The sequence below is a fragment of the Microcebus murinus genome, chromosome 16 (genome assembly GCF_040939455.1).
Source record: "Microcebus murinus isolate Inina chromosome 16, M.murinus_Inina_mat1.0, whole genome shotgun sequence".
In the NCBI taxonomy this organism is placed as follows: domain Eukaryota; kingdom Metazoa; phylum Chordata; class Mammalia; order Primates; family Cheirogaleidae; genus Microcebus; species Microcebus murinus.
This window is the reverse complement of record NC_134119.1, coordinates 35,440,711-35,459,866: the sequence shown is the minus strand read 5'-3', so window position 1 is coordinate 35,459,866 and position 19,156 is coordinate 35,440,711. Positions and strand designations below refer to the sequence as shown.

The 19,156-nt window shown below is 41.3% G+C and overlaps 1 protein-coding gene across 2 annotated transcripts in view; it reads right to left on the bottom strand.

The window, feature by feature from the left end:
* Positions 1-19,156, bottom strand: part of DHX35 (DEAH-box helicase 35) — a 68,417-nt gene that overhangs the window by 27,597 nt on the left and 21,664 nt on the right. For both annotated transcript variants that reach the window (XM_012755097.2, XM_076011118.1), the window contains exons 5-13: positions 18,690-18,794; positions 16,317-16,378; positions 15,409-15,478; positions 12,919-12,978; positions 9,386-9,498; positions 8,324-8,420; positions 7,282-7,440; positions 5,096-5,306; positions 477-601 (exon numbers count right to left, since the gene is read on the bottom strand). In XM_012755097.2, the coding sequence (XP_012610551.1) occupies positions 477-601; positions 5,096-5,306; positions 7,282-7,440; positions 8,324-8,420; positions 9,386-9,498; positions 12,919-12,978; positions 15,409-15,478; positions 16,317-16,378; positions 18,690-18,794 (1,002 nt within the window). The remainder of the gene's footprint in view (positions 1-476; positions 602-5,095; positions 5,307-7,281; positions 7,441-8,323; positions 8,421-9,385; positions 9,499-12,918; positions 12,979-15,408; positions 15,479-16,316; positions 16,379-18,689; positions 18,795-19,156) is intronic.

The window sequence follows — 19,156 nt, the reverse complement described above, 5'->3', positions numbered from 1 at the left end:
AGGAAAGAAGCAGTCTTGCAGTCAGCCCTAGGGTCTTTCTACAGCTCTACCAAAACCCCCAGGGCTCCCTCAGTTGTTGTGCATCTAGGCCCTCTTGCATCTAGGCCTACACACAGACTTGCTATCCTGAACTCTCCACCCCTCCTGACGTGGTGAAATCCTACTTGGATTTCAGGTTTCACCTCACACATGACCAATGACACTGGGGGCTCTTCCTCTCGGAGCACTGGGCACACTGCTCTGTAATTACCCACTTACTTGTCTCTATCCCCCAGCAGGCAAAAACAGGAACTAGACAAGAATAGGAACTGTGGCTGCCTTATCTGGCTGTTTTCCCCCATGCCCTGCAAAGTACACATAACACATGACCTGAACGGGAAAAGAAAAGGAAAGATGGCATGTCCTACGACAATGTCTTGATATCCCCCGTGCACTCTCCTGCCTCTCTGTGGTCCCAGACGGCAGACAGGTCTTACCGACATGAAGTGGAACCTGAGGACATTGTCAATTCCCAGTGCTTTCAGCTGCAGGATGACAGGTGCCAAATTGCTACGCTGCATCTCAGGAACAGTAGATTCAGGCAGCTTGTCAAAGGCTTCCTCTGAGGATAGGAAATCAGAACTGTTTGGGATCAAACGTCACAATCAAATGCAATCATTGTGCCAAAGGGACAGTTTTTCTTCTGTACCTTGAACAAGAGCTCTAGGATTCTAGGAGCAGATACATATGATATTATAATGTTGTTTTTATATTTAAGAAAGACCATTCTATTTAAAAATTACTTTTGATAAGGCCGGGCGCTGTGGCTCACGCCTGTAATCCTAGCTCTTGGGAGGCCGAGGCGGGCGGATTGCTCAAGGTCAGGAGTTCAAAACCAGCCTGAGCAAGAGCGAGACCCCGTCTCTACTATAAACAGAAAGAAATTAATTGGCCAACTGATATATATATATAAAAAATTAGCCGGGCATAGTGGCGCATGCCTGTAGTCCCAGCTACTCGGGAGGCTGAGACAGCAGGATTGCTTGAGCCCAGGAGTTTGAGGTTGCTGTGAGCTAGGCTGACGCCACGGCACTCACTCTAGCCTGGACAACAAAGTGAGACTCTGTCTCAAAAAAAAAAAAAAAAAAAAAAAAATTACTTTTGATAAATATAGTTGAACAATACATCTTTACAAAGTTTGTCTTTTTATTTAGAATGCTGTTTCTCAAGTGCTTTTTGTCAGCAAAACATTAAACCAAAACAACAAGTGTTTATTGACTCGGCATTAGTGCCCAGTTACCAGCATGTTTGCTTGGGGTAGAGAAGTTAAGAAGGTAGGAACTGCACACATAAGCTAAGAGCAACTTCAAAATAGCTCACTAAAATAGCAACCAAAATACAACAAATGATGAAATCTTATAAAGAGCAAAAATTGTCCAAATCTAACTTTTTAAATCAAATGAACCATTCATTCAACATCACATCCAGAATCAGATGCTGCCCCAAACAGATTAATGAATGTTTACATATCCCATCAAGGACAAAAGGTGACCTTAAACAAGAAAGCATGTCACAAGACACAGAGATCCCAAGACGGAAGGGGAAGAAAAGGGGGTGAGGAGAGGAAGAGACCTCAGGAGCTTCTTTATAAATCCTAGGCCAAAAGGGTGGGGAGAAAAAGAGGAAGGAAGAGATTAAATCATGTTTGTATATATTCAGAAAGCTTACAGATTACATAGAGAATGCTCCACCCACAAAATCCTCTCACATCAGTCAACGTTTGAGCTGATGCGCACCCTTCTTAAACAACACGAGGGTGGCCCAACTTCTGTTCAGATCACAAAGCTTTAGTGAACTAGAAAATTAAAAAACAAACCAAAAAAAAGTGTCATGAAGAAATAGCACTGTTACTGAAGAACATGAAAAAGGTTTGCTCTGAGAAAACAGACAACCAATGTCCTATGGACTGACTGATAAAAATTGCCAAATGCATGGGTCTAACTGGAAGATTCTGATGACAGGCAACAGGAGGAAGTTCCAAATGGGATATTCCCTTCAGTTTCAAGACCATTTGAGGTACAGCTTTTTGGTAGGATAACCACACTTCCCAAGCACTGTGCTGACCAAGGGAGAAGGGAAGTTAACAGACAAGAGAACCACCCTGCCAAGAAGATGCTCACAGGAAGTAGGTGTTTCCTGCAAGTCCAGTGACACCCAAACTCTCCTGAGGATGGAAGCGTCTGAGGCATTGGGCCAGGAGCCGCAGGCAATCCCCTTGCAAAGCTTCAGTGACGTGAAGAGACCAGACGGGAGGAGGAACAGGCCAGGTCCCAGTGAGTGGTCCTCCCAAAGGGAAATGGAGGCTCAGGGAAGGAGGACAGCATGGCCACCAAAAGCCACCTAGGGCAGCTTCAAAAGGGAGTGGCCATTTGAGAGGATTTAAAGGATAAGGCAGAACTATTGGGCACACAGGAAACAGCCCAAGCAAAAGTTATCCAAGTAAGACAGCAGAGGGCACCCCCCAAAAAGTATAATTCAACTGGGAAGCAGTAGAGCCTAGATAGAGGTGGCGCACCTGAGCAGGTGCACCCTGCTCAGAGCTGCACTCTCTAGAAGCCAGAGGCTGGACACTAATGCACTCGTTACTGCCAGGTGGCACCTCCCCAAACCTACTTCCACTAAAACTGTCCCTGCTACAGGAGTCAGTGACCTTTCACCCAAATCTACATGCCTATCTTTAGCCCACATTCTAGTACATGATTTCTGTGGTTCATGAGATGGTGCTGGCCATTTACTCTTAAAAAGTAACTTGAGCTCCTTAAAAGTTAAACACGGGGCCAGGCGCGGTGGCTCACGCCTGTAATCCTAGCACTCTGGGAGGCTGAGGCGGGCGGATTGCTCGAGGTCAGGAGTTCAAAACCAGCCTGGGCAAGAGCGAGACCCCATCTCTACTAAAAACTAAAGAAATTAATTGGCCAACTAATATATATAGAAAAAATTAGCTGGGCATGGTGGCACATGCCTGTAGTCCCAGCCACTGGGGAGGCTGAGGCAGTAGGATTGCTTGAGGTCAGAAGTTTGAGGTTGCTGTGAGCTAGGCTGACGCCATGGCACTCACTCTAGCTTGGGCAACAAAGCGAGACTCTGTCTCAAAAAAAAAAAAGTTAAACACGGAATTGTCATAGGACCCGGCAAGACCCAAATGGATTAAAAGCGGGTACTCAAATACACATACATGCTCATTCATAGCAGCTGTATTCAAGATAGCCAAAAGATGAAAACAGCCCAATAATAGATGAATGAATAAACAAACAGTGGTTTATCTATACAATGGAATACTCTTCAGTCATAAAAAGGGATGCAGTACATGCCACAATATAGATGAACCATGAAAATGCTAAGTAAAAAAAGCCAAACACAAAAGGTCACTTACTATATGATACTATTTATAGAAAATATCCAAAAGAGATAAATCCATGGAGAAGGACACAGATTGCTGATTGCCAGGAGCTGGGAGTAATGGGAAGAATACTGCTTCATGAGTAAGAAGTTTTACTTTGGAGTGATGGAAATGTTTTGAAACTATATAGAGGTGGTGGCTATACAACATTGTGAATACAATAAATGCCACTATATTGTTCATTTTAAAATGTATAATTTTGTTATGTAAATTTCACCTCAAATTACTTTTAAAAAGAAAAGCACCTGGAAACTTTCTCTTCCTCTGCATTTCAGAATGTCTTAGTCCTGGCTCTCCTTTTCCCACCCTAGCCCTTCCTTCTTAGCATCTTCAGTGGTTGCCCTTACTTCTCTGGCCTTGAGTTCTGCCTATTCCCTCCCTGCCATGAATGCTCCACACCCCCTTCCTTCCCTCCAAGTACATGCACACTCCAGCCCTCTGCCTAGAGTGCTGAAATTGATCTCCCCTGCCATCCCTTCACCTGGATAACTACTTAGCTGCCAATAAAGTCAGGCTCAAACACCTCCTTGGACATGAAATGCTCCCGAGCTCCCCTGAAGGGGAACACTGGGCCTGTTCTCTGCTTCCAAGTCTCCCTATTCTTTATGGCAGCCCTACCACACCACAGTATGATGATCTATTTGTGGGTTTGCCTCTGTTACCAGTGTCAGCCACGTGGCCACAGACCATGGTTTACCTAGCCCCAAATTTCCAAGCTCTAGCACTACACCCAGCACAAAGCAGGTGCTCTGTAAACATGTGTTAAAGAAAGAAAAACGTCAAAGACTGAATAAGGACAATAGTAATCAGAAGGGAAAATAAGAGATAAAAGGCAGAGCTAAAACCCCTGAACCTTTTTCAGAGGTAGCTATAGCAACAGAAACAAAACAAAACAAAAGGAAACTACCCTGGACCTGGTGAGTGAGTGCAGATGGATACTGGAGAGAGGAGGATTCCCCAGCAATGACTTAGAAATTGAATCTGGACAACTGGGGAAAACCTCGGTATCACTCCCCACAAAAGAGAAGTGCAGAGGAAACAGCAGCTCTGGGCACATCATCACCTGTAGGGAAGGCTGTCTTCAAGCTGCAAAGAAAGTTCCTAAGGGCTCGGAGAGTGTGTATCAGAATTTCATTCTGCCCCCAGAGCCCAGTATGGTGCATGGCGCAGAGGAGTTTACCAGCTGTTTGTTTTCTATGAAAGACCGTCAGGACAGACTCTCCACGTTAGCCCAGCAAAGATGTTCGGAATCAGAGGTAAAAGTAGAACCCAATGTGAGGCCCCACGGGATTCAGAGCTCTCAGAACAGAAAAATACCCACTAAGCCAGGAGAAAGGTAAGAAAGACAGGACCTGAGACAGAGCCCATACTCCAGGGGCACGTGGTTACAAAGAGGCCTGCGCCCAGACATTATTTAGGTTGGAACAGGGATGGCAAATAGGTGGTGACCCATGGCCAGCTCTAGCCGACAGGGAGCAGTAGTGAAGAAATGCCGTGTTTGGAGAGAGGAAGGCAGTGGGGTCCGATTACACAGGGCCCTGTGAGGAGGTCAGGATTTTATGTCACGTTCTGCCATTGGGGTAAATATTTGCTGTATTCTCCAACACCCAAGCTGACTATAAGAATGTCAAAACCCTTAAGGAAAGCCACGCTAACCTGTATAAAGGCGATAGCATTTTCCCGAGCGGCTACGACCACCACGTCCTGCTCGTTGGTTGGCTGAAGCCTGGGACACTGGCACCACCACCAAGCATTCGATAGCCGTCCTGGGATTGTAGGCTCGGAGTTTCACAAAGCCACAGTCGATCACATACACGACACCGCTGATTGTAATGGAGGTTTCTGCCACATTGGTGGCCACTATCACCTAAGTTTCCGTGGAAAGAAGAGAAAGAAGTCATTCTATTCATTTACTTTTAATAAACTCTTAAAAATGCTAAAAGATCTAACAATATTTGCAACATTGTACAATCTGTGAGAGGCAGTCTGGTATATTAGAAAGAGGATGAGTTTCAGAGCCAGGGTAACCTGGGTTTGGAGTCTCCCTAATCATGTGAGGTCTCCCTGCACAAGTTACTCAACCTCCTGAGCATCATTTTCCTCACCTACATAATAGTATTTACCACCTCCCCCAGGGTTGCTGAAGGGATTAAATAAGACATATACATAAATTGATCAGAGTCTACTACTTGGCACACAGTAAATATTCAACAATGTTAGTTTTTCTCTTTTGCATAACCAAAGTAATCACCATCTTCATTTATTCATTCATATTCTAACTATTTTCAGAAGGTGTGAGCTTTGCCACCCACTGCTCAAGGTGCTGGAGATATATGATAGACAAGACAGATAAGGTCCCAGCTCTCCCAGAATTTACTCTGGCATGTTTGGGGTGGCAATGTGCTAAACATAAACAAGAATTTAATTTCAGACAGTGACAAATATTATAAAGAAAATTCGACCAGGTAATATGATGCAGCATACAATATATATAATATATATTATAATATTGTAATAAAAGGGCATAGTAACAGTACATTTGGTTGGCCAGGGAAAGCCTCTCTGAAAGACGACTTTGAATGGAGACCTGAATAACAGGAAGCAGCAAACCCTACAGAGATCTAAGCAGAAAAAACAATTCAAAGGAAGGACAGCAGAGCAGCTAGAGTACAGAGTAAGTACCAGATGAGGTTGGGGAGGGAGGCAGAGACCAGATCATGTGTGGTCTCTGGGCCACTGTGAGATGTTTGCATTTTATTCCAAGTGTACTGGGAACTGCCCCCAAGGGTTTTAAGCAACAAAGGACATGTATTTATGGCACTTAGAAATTTTCTCAGGCACTTTACATTTTATAAATCATCTCATAAAAGTCATTTTATAAACGATCATTTTATAAAAATCTTCCTAGTATTTTTATGTAGTAGAGAGTTAAGATTTTATGCTATAAAATTATCTAAAAGTTATTATTTACATTCAACAACTACAAAAACTGAGACTAGAAATTAAATAACTCATGCCAGGGCACACAGCCAACTCCAGGGTGGAATTCAGGACTCCTGACTGGTTGGCTGCAATTAGTGTTTTTACTGGGCAGACTCGAGCTGCTCCATCCCAATGGCCAAGAGGCTGAGCACCTTCTTTCAAGTGGTCTGAAACTAGAAGTGGACCCGCAGACCATCCCTCATCTACTTTATTCTCTGCCACCTGTTGATAAACAGCTACAATATAAGCTGACATCAGGCTGGTTCTATGCAGTCCTCATGTAATGGAAGGAACAGCAGAGTCAGGCCCAGGGGTACAATGAGCAGTAAGAGGACTGGCTGCCTGCTGGCTCCTTCAAACTGACGCTTTCCACCACACCCTTCCCTACCCCAAGTTCAAGGCTAAAGATTTCCACGCCACACCTTGAATTAATTGATTTAAACTTGGCTCTATAGGCAAACTGATACTTAAATGATTTAGACCATTCCTAGTAACTTATCTATTGTTCCTGACTGACCACAATCCACCAAAACAGTCCGGTGAGCCACGGCAATATTGTGTCATGGGAAATATTGGGTAGGCAGAAGAGAAACAAAGAGAAGTCACCTGCTCTGATAATTACTGTCAGAGTAACCCTTCTGTGGGGCGGGTTTAGAAATCTTTACCACACATTATTTATCATATGCTTTTAGATCTACTACACAGAAACATGAACCTAAAACTCTGAAAGAAACATTCCTGTTTAGCAAGTTTCACGTCAATTAAAAACAAAAATCTTTCCAACACATGGGAAGGATACCAAAGGGGCACTGATGTGATTACAAATGGTTGCAAATACTCATGGTCCTCAGGAGTCTCACCTTTCTGACACTGCGTGACACCCTTTCAAACACTTTCATTTGCTCAAAGGAAGGCAGTCCCGCATACATGGGGAGGACTCGGAGGTGTCTCTTCATCCCAGTGCGAGCTAATGCTCGAGCCTGCTCGATCAGCATAGATACAACAGTTTCTACCTCTTCCTAAAGACAGTGAACCAGGAACCAAAGAAACAGATTAATTTGACTATCATTTCATCATACTGAAAGAAAATGAAAGTTGGGATCAGGATTTTCATTTTGGTCAGATTCAAGAATTTCAATGTTATCATGTTCCACTCTGGGATGGTATTTAATCAAATGCTACTGAACAATGATGCAAAGTGGGGTAAAACTTTGTAACTAATATTAATTACTAAAAATCTATACTATCTGCAAGGAATAGTAGAGTTCCCAATAAACAAAAACAATGACTATTTTACTCAACTTACATGTGTGTGTCAAACAAGCATTTCATGCACATGGACAAGTTGTAGCAGATAAAATTGTTACATGCTTTCCCCAGAAAAGATTACAGCACAGTAGAAATGTTTGGCAGTGGAAAGAAAAGATTACAGCTGGAAGGTAGCTATGAACAGCGCTACCACCTTGAGCGCACAGTTGGGCTTGCTCAGTTGTTTTTCCTGTTACGTGGCCACTTGTCACCTCTAGGATGAGCTGTAAAGGTGTCACTGGGAAAAGAGGTGTGCATGCAGCAGCAACATGCATGCAGCAAAATGTACCTGATGCAATATTCCATTCTGGCAAACAATACAGCCCACTGACACAACTACCTAATTTATTTTGGAATCAGCTAATAAAGTTGAAATACATTTAATCCTTTGCAGATAGAACAGGCAGAAGATAAGGACTCCCTAACAACCCAGTTGGTAGACGAATGACATCAAGCCAAACAAGTGTTTACGCAATTAAGTAACCACAAAATACAATAAAATGTGAAATAAATGACTGAGTAAATTAGCAGGGCCTGTGTTATTTTTGGTGCTGCTTTAACATGCCCCATCACAGAGAGGTCCAGTGGAATTACCTGGCCAGTAAGAAATGCTAGTATGTCTCCATCGCCCTCTGTCTGGTGAATTTTCACCACCGTTTCCACAGTCGATTTGATGTAATCTGGAACAGGACTGAAAAGACATGGGATGAATTCATCAGTAGAATATTCTCATTAATTACAGATCAATTACCCTAATAATCTGGCACCAAAGCATCCAGAAAGCTAGTTTGGGCCTGCTCAGCAGGTAATTAGTACATGGATAAATAAAACAAATATTTACTTTTTTTTCTTTGTTAAAATGCAGCATTCAGGAATAATCCATAATTATATATAAACTATGATTCTCAGCTTTATGTACAAAGAAATAAAAATGATAAACCCATGCAAGTAGATGTGCTATCTTTAACATGCAAAGACACAGGGCCCCTGAAAAATCAGGGACTGTGGTCCTGGTGCTGAATCCCACACTCTTCCGGCCTGTTTTCCCTCCCAATCACTGGCAGCAGGTATGAGTCGGTGGACGGAGCTGGTGGGTGTGCTCTCTAGCCAGAACAACTCAGAAGTCAATCCACAACTCTCTGATTTATCAGCCATTGGACCAGACTCCTGGTCTTTGCTTGTGCGGTGACTGTGTACAGGAATTAGGATGGCTCCTTTCCTGCCCATGGGGCCTCTTCCCCTGTCCATGGGGGCTCCTCCCAATAAAGCCCAACCAGGCCTTCTCATCAAGGATGTAGAGCTGAGAACCAAATCATCAAATCACCAGCACTGCTCCCACTGACAGGCCCCCCTTGTAAATTCCAGTTCTGAGACCTACCAAGCTCCTCACCTACAACCTTTCACTATTTCGCTCTCTCCAGCTGAGCTACTGGCCACAGATTGAGGGAAACGTGCACATCAGTGTCAAGAGTTAAAACTAAATTCAGCAGTGATGCTGAGCAGGGTTTCTGAACATTCTAGATCAATGACAGGAGACACAAAACATGCTCCTCCTCAGCGCCTTAGAGAGTTGCGAGCAGATGCAGTTCCCTGTCAACCCATATTACAGGCAGAGTTTTCGAATCACCACCATTAAGAATTCAAGCATCATCAAACCTTTGCAGATAAAATATATCCACCGGGAATGTTCGCCCTTCCACTGTAAGGATCACACACGTATCCCTGGTTGGGTCACTGGTTTCATTTTGATTAAAGAAATCCCGAAATTTCTAAAAAAAAAAAAAAAGTAAAAAATAAAAATCAATTCTTCATTTCTCTCAGAAAAAGGGTTCATAGTAATTCATGGAAAGAAAGGTGTGATTCAAGTTTGATACAAGTTAAATCAGGCTGATGTGTAGCTCTAAGTGGAAAGCACAGATGTGCTCATATAGTTATCAGTTTATAAAGGAAACTTTTACTTCTGTGAACAGTAGGCCCCACTGTTACTGGTTTTAGGCCACTTGATGGCAGGGACAGTGTCTTCTCCATCTTCACATGCCCTACAGGAGTAAGCGCAACAGTCTGTATGGGGGAGGCATCAATTGTACACGTCCACAACACTCCCACATCTCCCTCTTGGGAGAAGTAGCTATTGGCAGTTTCTGCTGAGCAAGTGACCACATCAAATTCAATGGCACTTGACCAACAGAACAGCAGCCTGTGATAAGACCCAGACAGAGTGGGGAAGGAAATAACAGCAAAGATCCTCTCTTGGGGTATGTACAAGCCCCAGACACAGATCTCACCACTCGCCTCGCAGGGAAGGCACAGAATGAACAACAGGACAGGATGAGGGGAGAAATGGCCCCAGCTCCCCAGGGGCCCCACTGAATGTTGCTTAAGTCCCAGCATGCTCTGCATCCCAGCAAGGTATGACAAATTTCCTACTTTCTACCCACTTAAAAATTTACTTCCAGATCGGGAGCAGTGGCTCACGACTGTAATCCTAGCACTCTGGGAGGCTCACATGGGAGGAATGGTTGAGTCCAGTAGTTCAAAACCAGCCTGAGCAAGAGCAAGACCTCATCTCTACAAAAAATAGAAAAATTAGCTGGGTATGGTGGTACGTGCCAGTAGTCCCAGCTACTACATAGGCTGAGGCAGGAGGATCGCTTGAGCCCAGGAGTTTGAGGTTGCAGTGAGCTATAATGATGCAAGTGCAGGTGACAGAGCAAGACCCTGTCTCAAAAAAAAAATTACTTCTAGAAAGTCATCTCTATCAACTATAACTGCTGTAGGCAGAAATGAAACATGCTATTTTTTAATCTCTATGCCACACCAAAAAACAATGACAGGCAATTGTGAGCAATTAATAAGTATGCATTAATAATGAATCTAAGAAAAGACTTGGACATTACAGTTTTCAACACAACAAAAACCCTTTAGAATACTTTTTAAATTTAATTGACAATTTTTAAGAGAGAGAGGGAGATGGAAAAGGTAAGAAAATAGAGATGGCGCTGTGCAACTTGGCAATGGAGGAGGTAACTGGAGGTGAGGTCAGGTTTAGTCCTCAAAACAGCATTCCAGCGGGCGCGGTGGCTCACGCCTGTAATCCTAGCACTTTGGGAGGCCGAGGCGGGCGGATTGCTCAAGGTCAGGAGTTCGAAACCAGCCTGAGCGAGACCCCGTCTCTACCAAAAATAGAAAGAAATTAATTGACCAACTAAAAATATATATACAAAAAAAATTAGCCGGGCATGGTGGCACATGCCTGTAGTCCCAGCCACTCGGGAGGCTGAGGCAGTAGGATCGCTGAGCCCAGGAGATTGAGGTTGCTGTGAGCCAGGCTGACACCACGGCACTCACTCTAGCCTGGGGCAACAAAGTGAGACTCTGTCTCCAAAAAAAAAAAAAAAAAAAAAAAAACAGCATTCCAGCAGATGTCAAAGGTGAAGGAAATAAGAATTAATTAAAGATGGCAACAAAGAAAATTTAACCCAAAAGTTATCGTCAGCAGACCTAAGACAACAGACTCCTACAGCCAATGAAAAGATCTGAGAAACCAGTCTGGGTACACACAGACATCTGTCTTAGCCATGCAGAACTTGTTCTCTCTCCAAGTTGTTCTGTACCCCTGAAACCAAGAGACAGGAGCCAGGGGCCAAGCCCTTTTCACACCTCACCCAGATTACAGGATTGGCCTCCTTACTGGCATCTCCACACCTCCTCTGGTCTCTTCAACACAGCACCCAGAATAATCTTTCTAGAACCCAAATATGATCGCACCATTACTCTATCTCACATCTTCCCAAGGCTCCCAACCAGACACAAGATGGAGTCTACCCTCCTTCACTTAGCCTATAAGGCCTTCCATCATCTGATCCCTGCCAACCCCTCCATCTTAATCTCCCACTGCTTCTCATTCAATCAAAATTCATTCGGCCCAAGCACCTGCTCTGTGCCAGACACTGCTTTAGGTGGAAGGGATAAAATAATGAGCAAGACAGTCAAAGTCCAATCTTCATGGAGCTTTCAATTTAGAGATGGGAGACACACAATAAACACTTAAATATGCATATAATGTCAGGTAGTGATGAGTGCTAAACAGAAGCAAAATGATCAGAGTAGCAGGACAGAGAGCAATAGGGGTGTTTTAGATAGGGTCATTAGGAATGGTCTCAAAGGAGATGACAAATGATCAAACCTGACATGAAGGGAGAGCCAAGAGAATGCCTAGGGGAAGAATGGTCTAGAAAAAAGGTCCCCCCAGAGCAAAAGCATGCTTGGGTTATTTTGAGGAACAGCAAGGGGACCAGCGGGGCTGAAGCATAGGGAGCACTGGAGAAAGTGGAAGGAGATGAAGTCAGAGAAGTAGCTTGGGGACAGATCACCCACATGAGCCTGGCAGGGAAGGTAAGACTTGAAGCTCCTAGAACAGATGATTTCATGCCCCTGTGGTTCTGTACATGCCTAAGGTCCATCTCCACTTCTGCACATCTAGAAAACTGCTATGCATCTTTCAAGCCCAGCTAGGATGTCATCTCCTCTAAGAAAGGTTCTGAGCACCCTCAGCTGGCTGGAGTTAAGGATGGCCAACCTCAGTACCCTGAACACACTGAACTGTAAACATCTATGTAGGTGTCCACCTCCCACAATGAGTCAGGGAGTGTACAAATCACCTGTAGCTAGCATGGTGCTTAGCATACATATATAGCAAGTGGCCAAAAATATTTATTGAGGTGAACTGCTACTTGAACTAAGATATTAGTCATCAAGAGAGAAAAATAATGTGAATTTAGCCATAAAAAATTTTAACATGGAAATTATTACCTATATACAGGGGAAATTTCAATTATACAGAAAAATCTAAATATATATGCTATAATCATAAATAAATTCAAGAAACATAGCCTCATACTAAAAAAAACAAAAGAAAAGAAACTCATGTATGGAGATAGTTGATATGTTGAGAAATAAGACAAGTAGGTAATTATGAACTCAATTAATTACAGACTAATTTCCACCCACAAGCTGAAATGGAGTAGCCTCTCATTATATGAAATCTAGGACATCAGATGGTCCCAAAAGGAAGGTAGGCCATCCTGCCAAAGATAAGCTCTTGCTACAGGTAACTTTGCAAAGGTATGTCCAACAATTCCAGTGTTTGTGGGAGTTGCAGGGGCAGGGGAGTGGGCGGCTGCTCTCACCTCTGCATCCAGAGTAGCCGAAGCCACAATCAATCGAAGATCTCCACGCTTTTTCTGAATCTAAAAAAAGAAGGCATTAGGAACAATGATAACAGTGCAATACTTATGGATAAAATAATTTGATATCTGAATTTACTTCAAAACAATCCAGCAAGTGTATTTTTTTTTTTTGCTGGTGAGGGGGGGAACTTATAAATGAAACAAGACTAACCACAAATTAGTAACTGTTAAAATCACAGTTGAAAAGGAGTTCATTATATTAATCTTTCTAATTTTGTAAATGCATGGAATTTTCCAAAATAAAAAACTTTTTAAAAAAAGTCATAGATCTGAAGGTCCAGTAACAAGAAAAAAAAAATCATAGAAAGTATAAAGGAGCTTTAAAATCCAAATTTGAATTTACAGAGAATAAAACCATTTTTTTCTGATAGTTGGGTTTTGGGATAGTTTGAATCTGTGTATATACAATTAAAATACAAAAATGTATATCAAAACCAAACAATGAATGATAGCACCAAGACAGAAATATGGACAAAAGATATTAACAGTTACTCAAAGAAACAGATAATCAACAAGCATAGGAGAAATGATCAAATTAAGCTATAGCAAAAATATATAACAAGTTTTTTTTTACTCTATCACATTGGCAAGGATTTATTTTTTTTAAAGCTAATACTCAGTGTTGGCAAATATTCGGTGACATAAGCCCTCTTATTATGTTGTTCCTCGAAAAGGTAATAACTTGGTGGGATATTTCCTCCTAAGTAACAAAAAGTTCTAAATATTTGGCCAAGGAATAAAATAATAATGACAATAATAACAGTGACAGCTAACAAGACTGAGTTATGTGCTATTCCAGAGTCCTTGCATACAGCTATAGAGTGAACACTCTGCACAGAGATGCCCCTCTGAAGATGCTAGGGGCATCTGAAATCCAGCCCACCCCTCCCCCCTCACCTAGCTACAGATAGACGGGACATCTTTTTCTATTTTGCACCTCATAGTCTAGTTGTGATCCTATGCCTGGCACCATCCTAAGATTTTACATTATCTTATTTAAGCCTTAGAACAAATGATACAGAGCAGCTCTGCCCAGTAGAATGCTTTTCAGTGATGAAGAGGCTCCTTATCTGCACTGTGAAATGCAAAAGCCACTAGCCACATGTGGCTACAGAGCCCTTGAAATACAGGAAGTGTGACTGAGAAACTGAATTTTAAAATTTTATTCAACTTAAATCTAAATAGACATAGCTACAGATACAGAAACTACTATTAACCTCATTTTAGAGATGCATAAACTCAGCATTCGGAATTTGAACCCAGGCAGTCTAATCCAGAGCCCGTGCTCTTTATCCCCGTGTTCTACCACTTCTTTCTAGAGTTTTGTGATTGGGAATTTGTCAAAACAAACAACAAGAAGATACAGTAAGGGGGGCCTTTAAGGTGGAGAAGATTGGCCATGAGTTGTAATTGATGAAACCACATGATGGGTACTTGGGGGTCATTATACCTTTCCCTCTAGTCTGAGGTATGTTTGAAACCTTTATAATAAAAAGTTAAATTGAAGCTCAGACTTGTGGGGGGAGGGGGGACAAGGGCATTATTCAAAACCTTAAAATTTGTATCCCCATAATATGCTGAAATTTAAAAAAAAAAGTTAAAAAAAAAAGAGAGAAAACCAAAATGGAACAGATTTAATTACAGAGGTGCTCACTGCAATAGTATTTAAAATATTTAAAATCTGGAAGCCATATAAATGGCTAACAGTAGAGGAAGAGTTAAATACTTTTATGGTAGATATGTGATTATATACCCATTAAAAATAATGTCTTTAGGCTGGGCACGGTGGCTCATGCCTGTAATCCTAGCACTCTGGGAGGCCAAGGCGGGTGGATTGCTCGAGGTCAGGAGTTCAAAACCAGCCTGAGCAAGAGTGAGACCCTGTCTCTACTATAAATAGAAAGAAATTAATTGGCCAACTAATATATATAGAAAAAAATTAGCCGGGCATGGTGGCGCATGCCTGTAGTCCCAGCTACTCGGGAGGCTGAGGCAGAAGGATTGCTTGAGCCCAGGAGTTTGAGGTTGCTGTGAGCTAGGCTGACACCACGGCACTTACTCTAGCCAGGGCAACAAAGTGAGACTCTGTCTCAAAAAAAAAAAAAAAAAAAGTCTTCAAAAACATTTAATGACACAGGGAAATGATCTTGATATAATGTTAAGCAAAATATGCAGTATACAAATTCACACATATAATACAATCCCTATTATGTCAAAACGGATGCACATATATACACAGACACATAACACAGAAAAGAAAACAAAACATACAAACATTCTACCAGTGATTTTTTCTGAATGGGTAGGATTATTGATGATTTTAATTTTTTCCTTGGTATTTTGTTAGATTTTCCAAATTGCTACAATTACTTTCTTAATTAGGCAACAAAACAAAAACACACACACGAAAAGTTGGCAGTGAAGACATACCTTTTTTAGCAAGCCAATGGCTATGTCAGTGTACAAGGTCCTCTCATGAGCTTCGTCCAGCATGATGGCGCTAAGAATCAGAGGAAAGCTCTCCGTGAGCACCTAAACAAACAACCCCACGTAACATCATCTAGACCATCAAAGGGACTTCTGGGTATTTAGACCTCATGCAACCACCTTGTATCAAAAGTAAACCCAAATCACTCCTCTTTGACAATCAGGTAATTCTTAAGCTAATAAAACAGTGACATTAATATACCTTAATTTAAAAAATGGTATATTATTGCTATCTTTAAAGAGTTTTACCATCCACATTGAATTCCAATAGGATTTAGTACCTGATTTTAAATGACAACATAACCTATCACATAAAAATCAGAACAAGGCTCAACCACCAGAAGACTGTTAAGCTTTAGAGACAGTCAAAAAGGCAGGTGATCACAGCTGTGATGTATGTGTATTAGAAAGTCAAATGTGACATCCTCTCCCAGAATACCAGAGTCTGGGTGGGACGGCTTTAATGCTACAGTGATGGACAAAGACACACGAGGAGGGAGAAAGTGATAAATAATTATTTGGACTCCGCATATTATATTCAACAAAACACTGGCCAGTTAGTTCTCCACAGTCACCTTCAATCCTGGAATGTGATGGGCAAGACAAAAAGGACAAGTCAACAGACTTTAAATAATGACTGGGATTTTAATGTGTACATTTTTGACTGTCTGTAAGAGACTATCCTACCTAAATTCAGAGACAAACATCAAGGGTCCCAAAAGCCAAGGTCAAGAAAAACACTTTGGAGCAGCCGAACAGACATGAATCCCAGCAACTAACACAACTGCTTCTCAATCTGTGGACTGTGGAAACTTTAGGAAAGTTATCATAGCAAAAAAAAACACATTTACCTATATTTTGTTAACAATGGATCAACCATCATTTCCCTGACCAGCATTCCATCAGTAAGAAACTAAAAAATAAAAACACAAAGTTTTAGAAATTATTTATATTGTATATTAATAAATTTTTTAAGTTCAAATACAACTTTGTATTGTTCAAGTACAACCTCTTCACCAGCATGTGTATAAGTCAATTCCCACAAAGGACTATGAGAAAATGCCCCATTATCAAGCAATGGAATTATTTACAAAAGACTTCAAACACAGGAGCCTCAGGTAGGGTTACAAATCTTTTGGCAGAATTTCACCTGCGTTTATTACATGAACATCAGCTAAGCCCCATTTCCTCTGGGCCTGCACCACCGATACTGTAAAACAGGCAATGAAGACAAACCTGTGTCTACCCAAAGGCATATCATGAGCCTTAGATAACTGTTCTTCAAAGAACATACTGAATTTGGTTTTGGGTGTTGTTACACCTACAAACAAATACAATATGTTTTGGTTTTTTGTTTATTTTTTTAAGTCAGAGTCTCACTCTGTTGCCTGGGCTAGAGTGCCGTGGCATCAACCTAGCTCACAGCAACCTCAAAGTCCCGGGCTAAAATGATCCTACTGCCTCTGCCTCCCTAGTAGCTGGGACTACAGGTGCACGCCACCATGCCCGGCTAATTTTTTTATATTTTTAGTTGGCCAATTAATTTCTTTCTATTTTTTTTTAGGAGAGATGGGTCAAACTCGCTCTTGCTCAAACTAGTTTCAAACTCCTGACCTTGAGCGATCCGCCTGCCTCGGCCTTCCAGAGTGCTAGGATTACAGGCATGAGCCACCACGCCTGGCCCAAATATAGTATGTTAACAAGGCTAAACATCTCCCTTGCGTGCTGTATCTTAAGTGTTTTTAATTTTTTGTTTTTAAGAATGGAATAGATTTCCATGTTTTTCTTGGACTTGGTACTAACTGCCACATACAGTGGAGTACACATAGGAGTAAAAGTGAGAACTTGCCACCAATGACAAAGCACCGGTCAAGAACTAAGTGCCTTAAAATTATAACCAAATAAGGCTGGGCGCAGTGGCTCACGTCTGTAATACTAGCACTTCGGGAGACCGAGGCAGGTGGATCCTTTGAGCTTAGGAGTTCGAGACCAGCCTGAGCAAGAGTGAGACACCATTTCTACTAAAAATAGAAAGAAATTAGCAGGACAACTAAAAATATATAGAGAAAAAATTAGCCAGGCATGGTGGCGCATGCCTGTAGTCCCAGCTACTCAGGAGGCTGAGGCAGAAGGATCGCCTGAGCCGAGGAGTTTGAGGTTGCTGTGAACTGGGCTGATACCACAGCACTCTAGCCCAGGCAACAAAGTGAGACTCCATGCCAAAAAAAAAAAATTATAACCAAATGGAATATATAAACCTTTTATGAAAGACTCAAAAAGAACCACAAAGTTATATAATCTACTGAAAATTATCTAGTTCATATATATTAGATGGTACAGAAGAATATTCCCTTTACCTTGTAAAATTAATGTCAAAGGTAACAAAATACAGAAATTTGGAAAACAGGGTCCATATTTTCATAAATCATTACACTGATTTATGTAATGATTCATTATCAATCAATCATACATTGATTCATTACATAAATCATCACTTAGCTCATCTGATTATTTTTAATTTTCCCGTTGCAAATTGAGAAGTAAATGAGATTCTAATAACCAATTTTCATTTCATCAAAGCATTTTCATTTACTGTTTTATTGCACTATATGATTAGACTTTGATTCTGGCATAATGGTATGTGGTAGACACCCTGTTGAGTTGATTATACACTGATTAGGGTTAATACTAATATTTTAATATTAGCAACTAGGTCAAAAACACATCTATAAAATCTTTTATCACATAAAAATGGAAAGTTCTAAGTAATGAAAACGATATTTAGGAGTTCTATGCTTTATCAACATATACTACTATTTTCCTGTTCGTAAGTCTTTTACAGGCTTGTTTCTATAGTGAGATAGCTATCTGAGTTAGTGCAAAAACAATAAAACACACGTAAGAAAAGACAGCTTTGAGTCATCATTTGATCACCAATGGGCATATAACATTAGGCAAGTCATTCAACCTCCCAGGCTTTCAACCTCTTCATCTGTAGAACCAAGTGCTAAACCTTCTTCCAAGTTCCTTTCTGGGTGAAGATTCATAGACTCTCTGAAAGAGTTCTGTATCTCCCAGGAGACTAACTCCCCTGAGAACCAGGATGATTTCTGGTACACTTTCTGTCATGGTACCAGTATCTTGTATAACAGTGAGAGGTATTTTAAATTCCCCCAAAATAATCTTCTGTATTTACACTCGGAAAAGCAGCTTGAGAACTTCACCTTAATTCTTGTAGCCAGCAGGTCGGTGCAGTCATCAAAGCGAATGCAGTAGCCCACCTCATGGCCCAGCACTGCACCCCTTTCCTCAGCCACTCTCCCTGCAACCTTTGGGAAGAAAGATCATGCTGAAAATAGAGACATAGAAATTACTGCACAGAGCACACACTATGGAAAATCTAAAGGTCATTTACTTTTTAAATACAGTAGTTTGTGAACATAGTAAAAAACGAGAAGGGGCAGGTTATAAGAGAAAAAGCATGATATAAGTTTTGTTAATAACTCATACATTTATGTATTGCAGTTCATTCTATAATAGTCTTGGAGCAACATATAAGAACATACATAATAAAAAAGAAATCACTTAAAGATGTTACAGATAAAGATTAAAGAAATTATAAATAAAATATCAAGGCCAATAAGGAAAATTTAAAAACATAGATATGCCAAAGTTATTAAAGTTCAGCCAC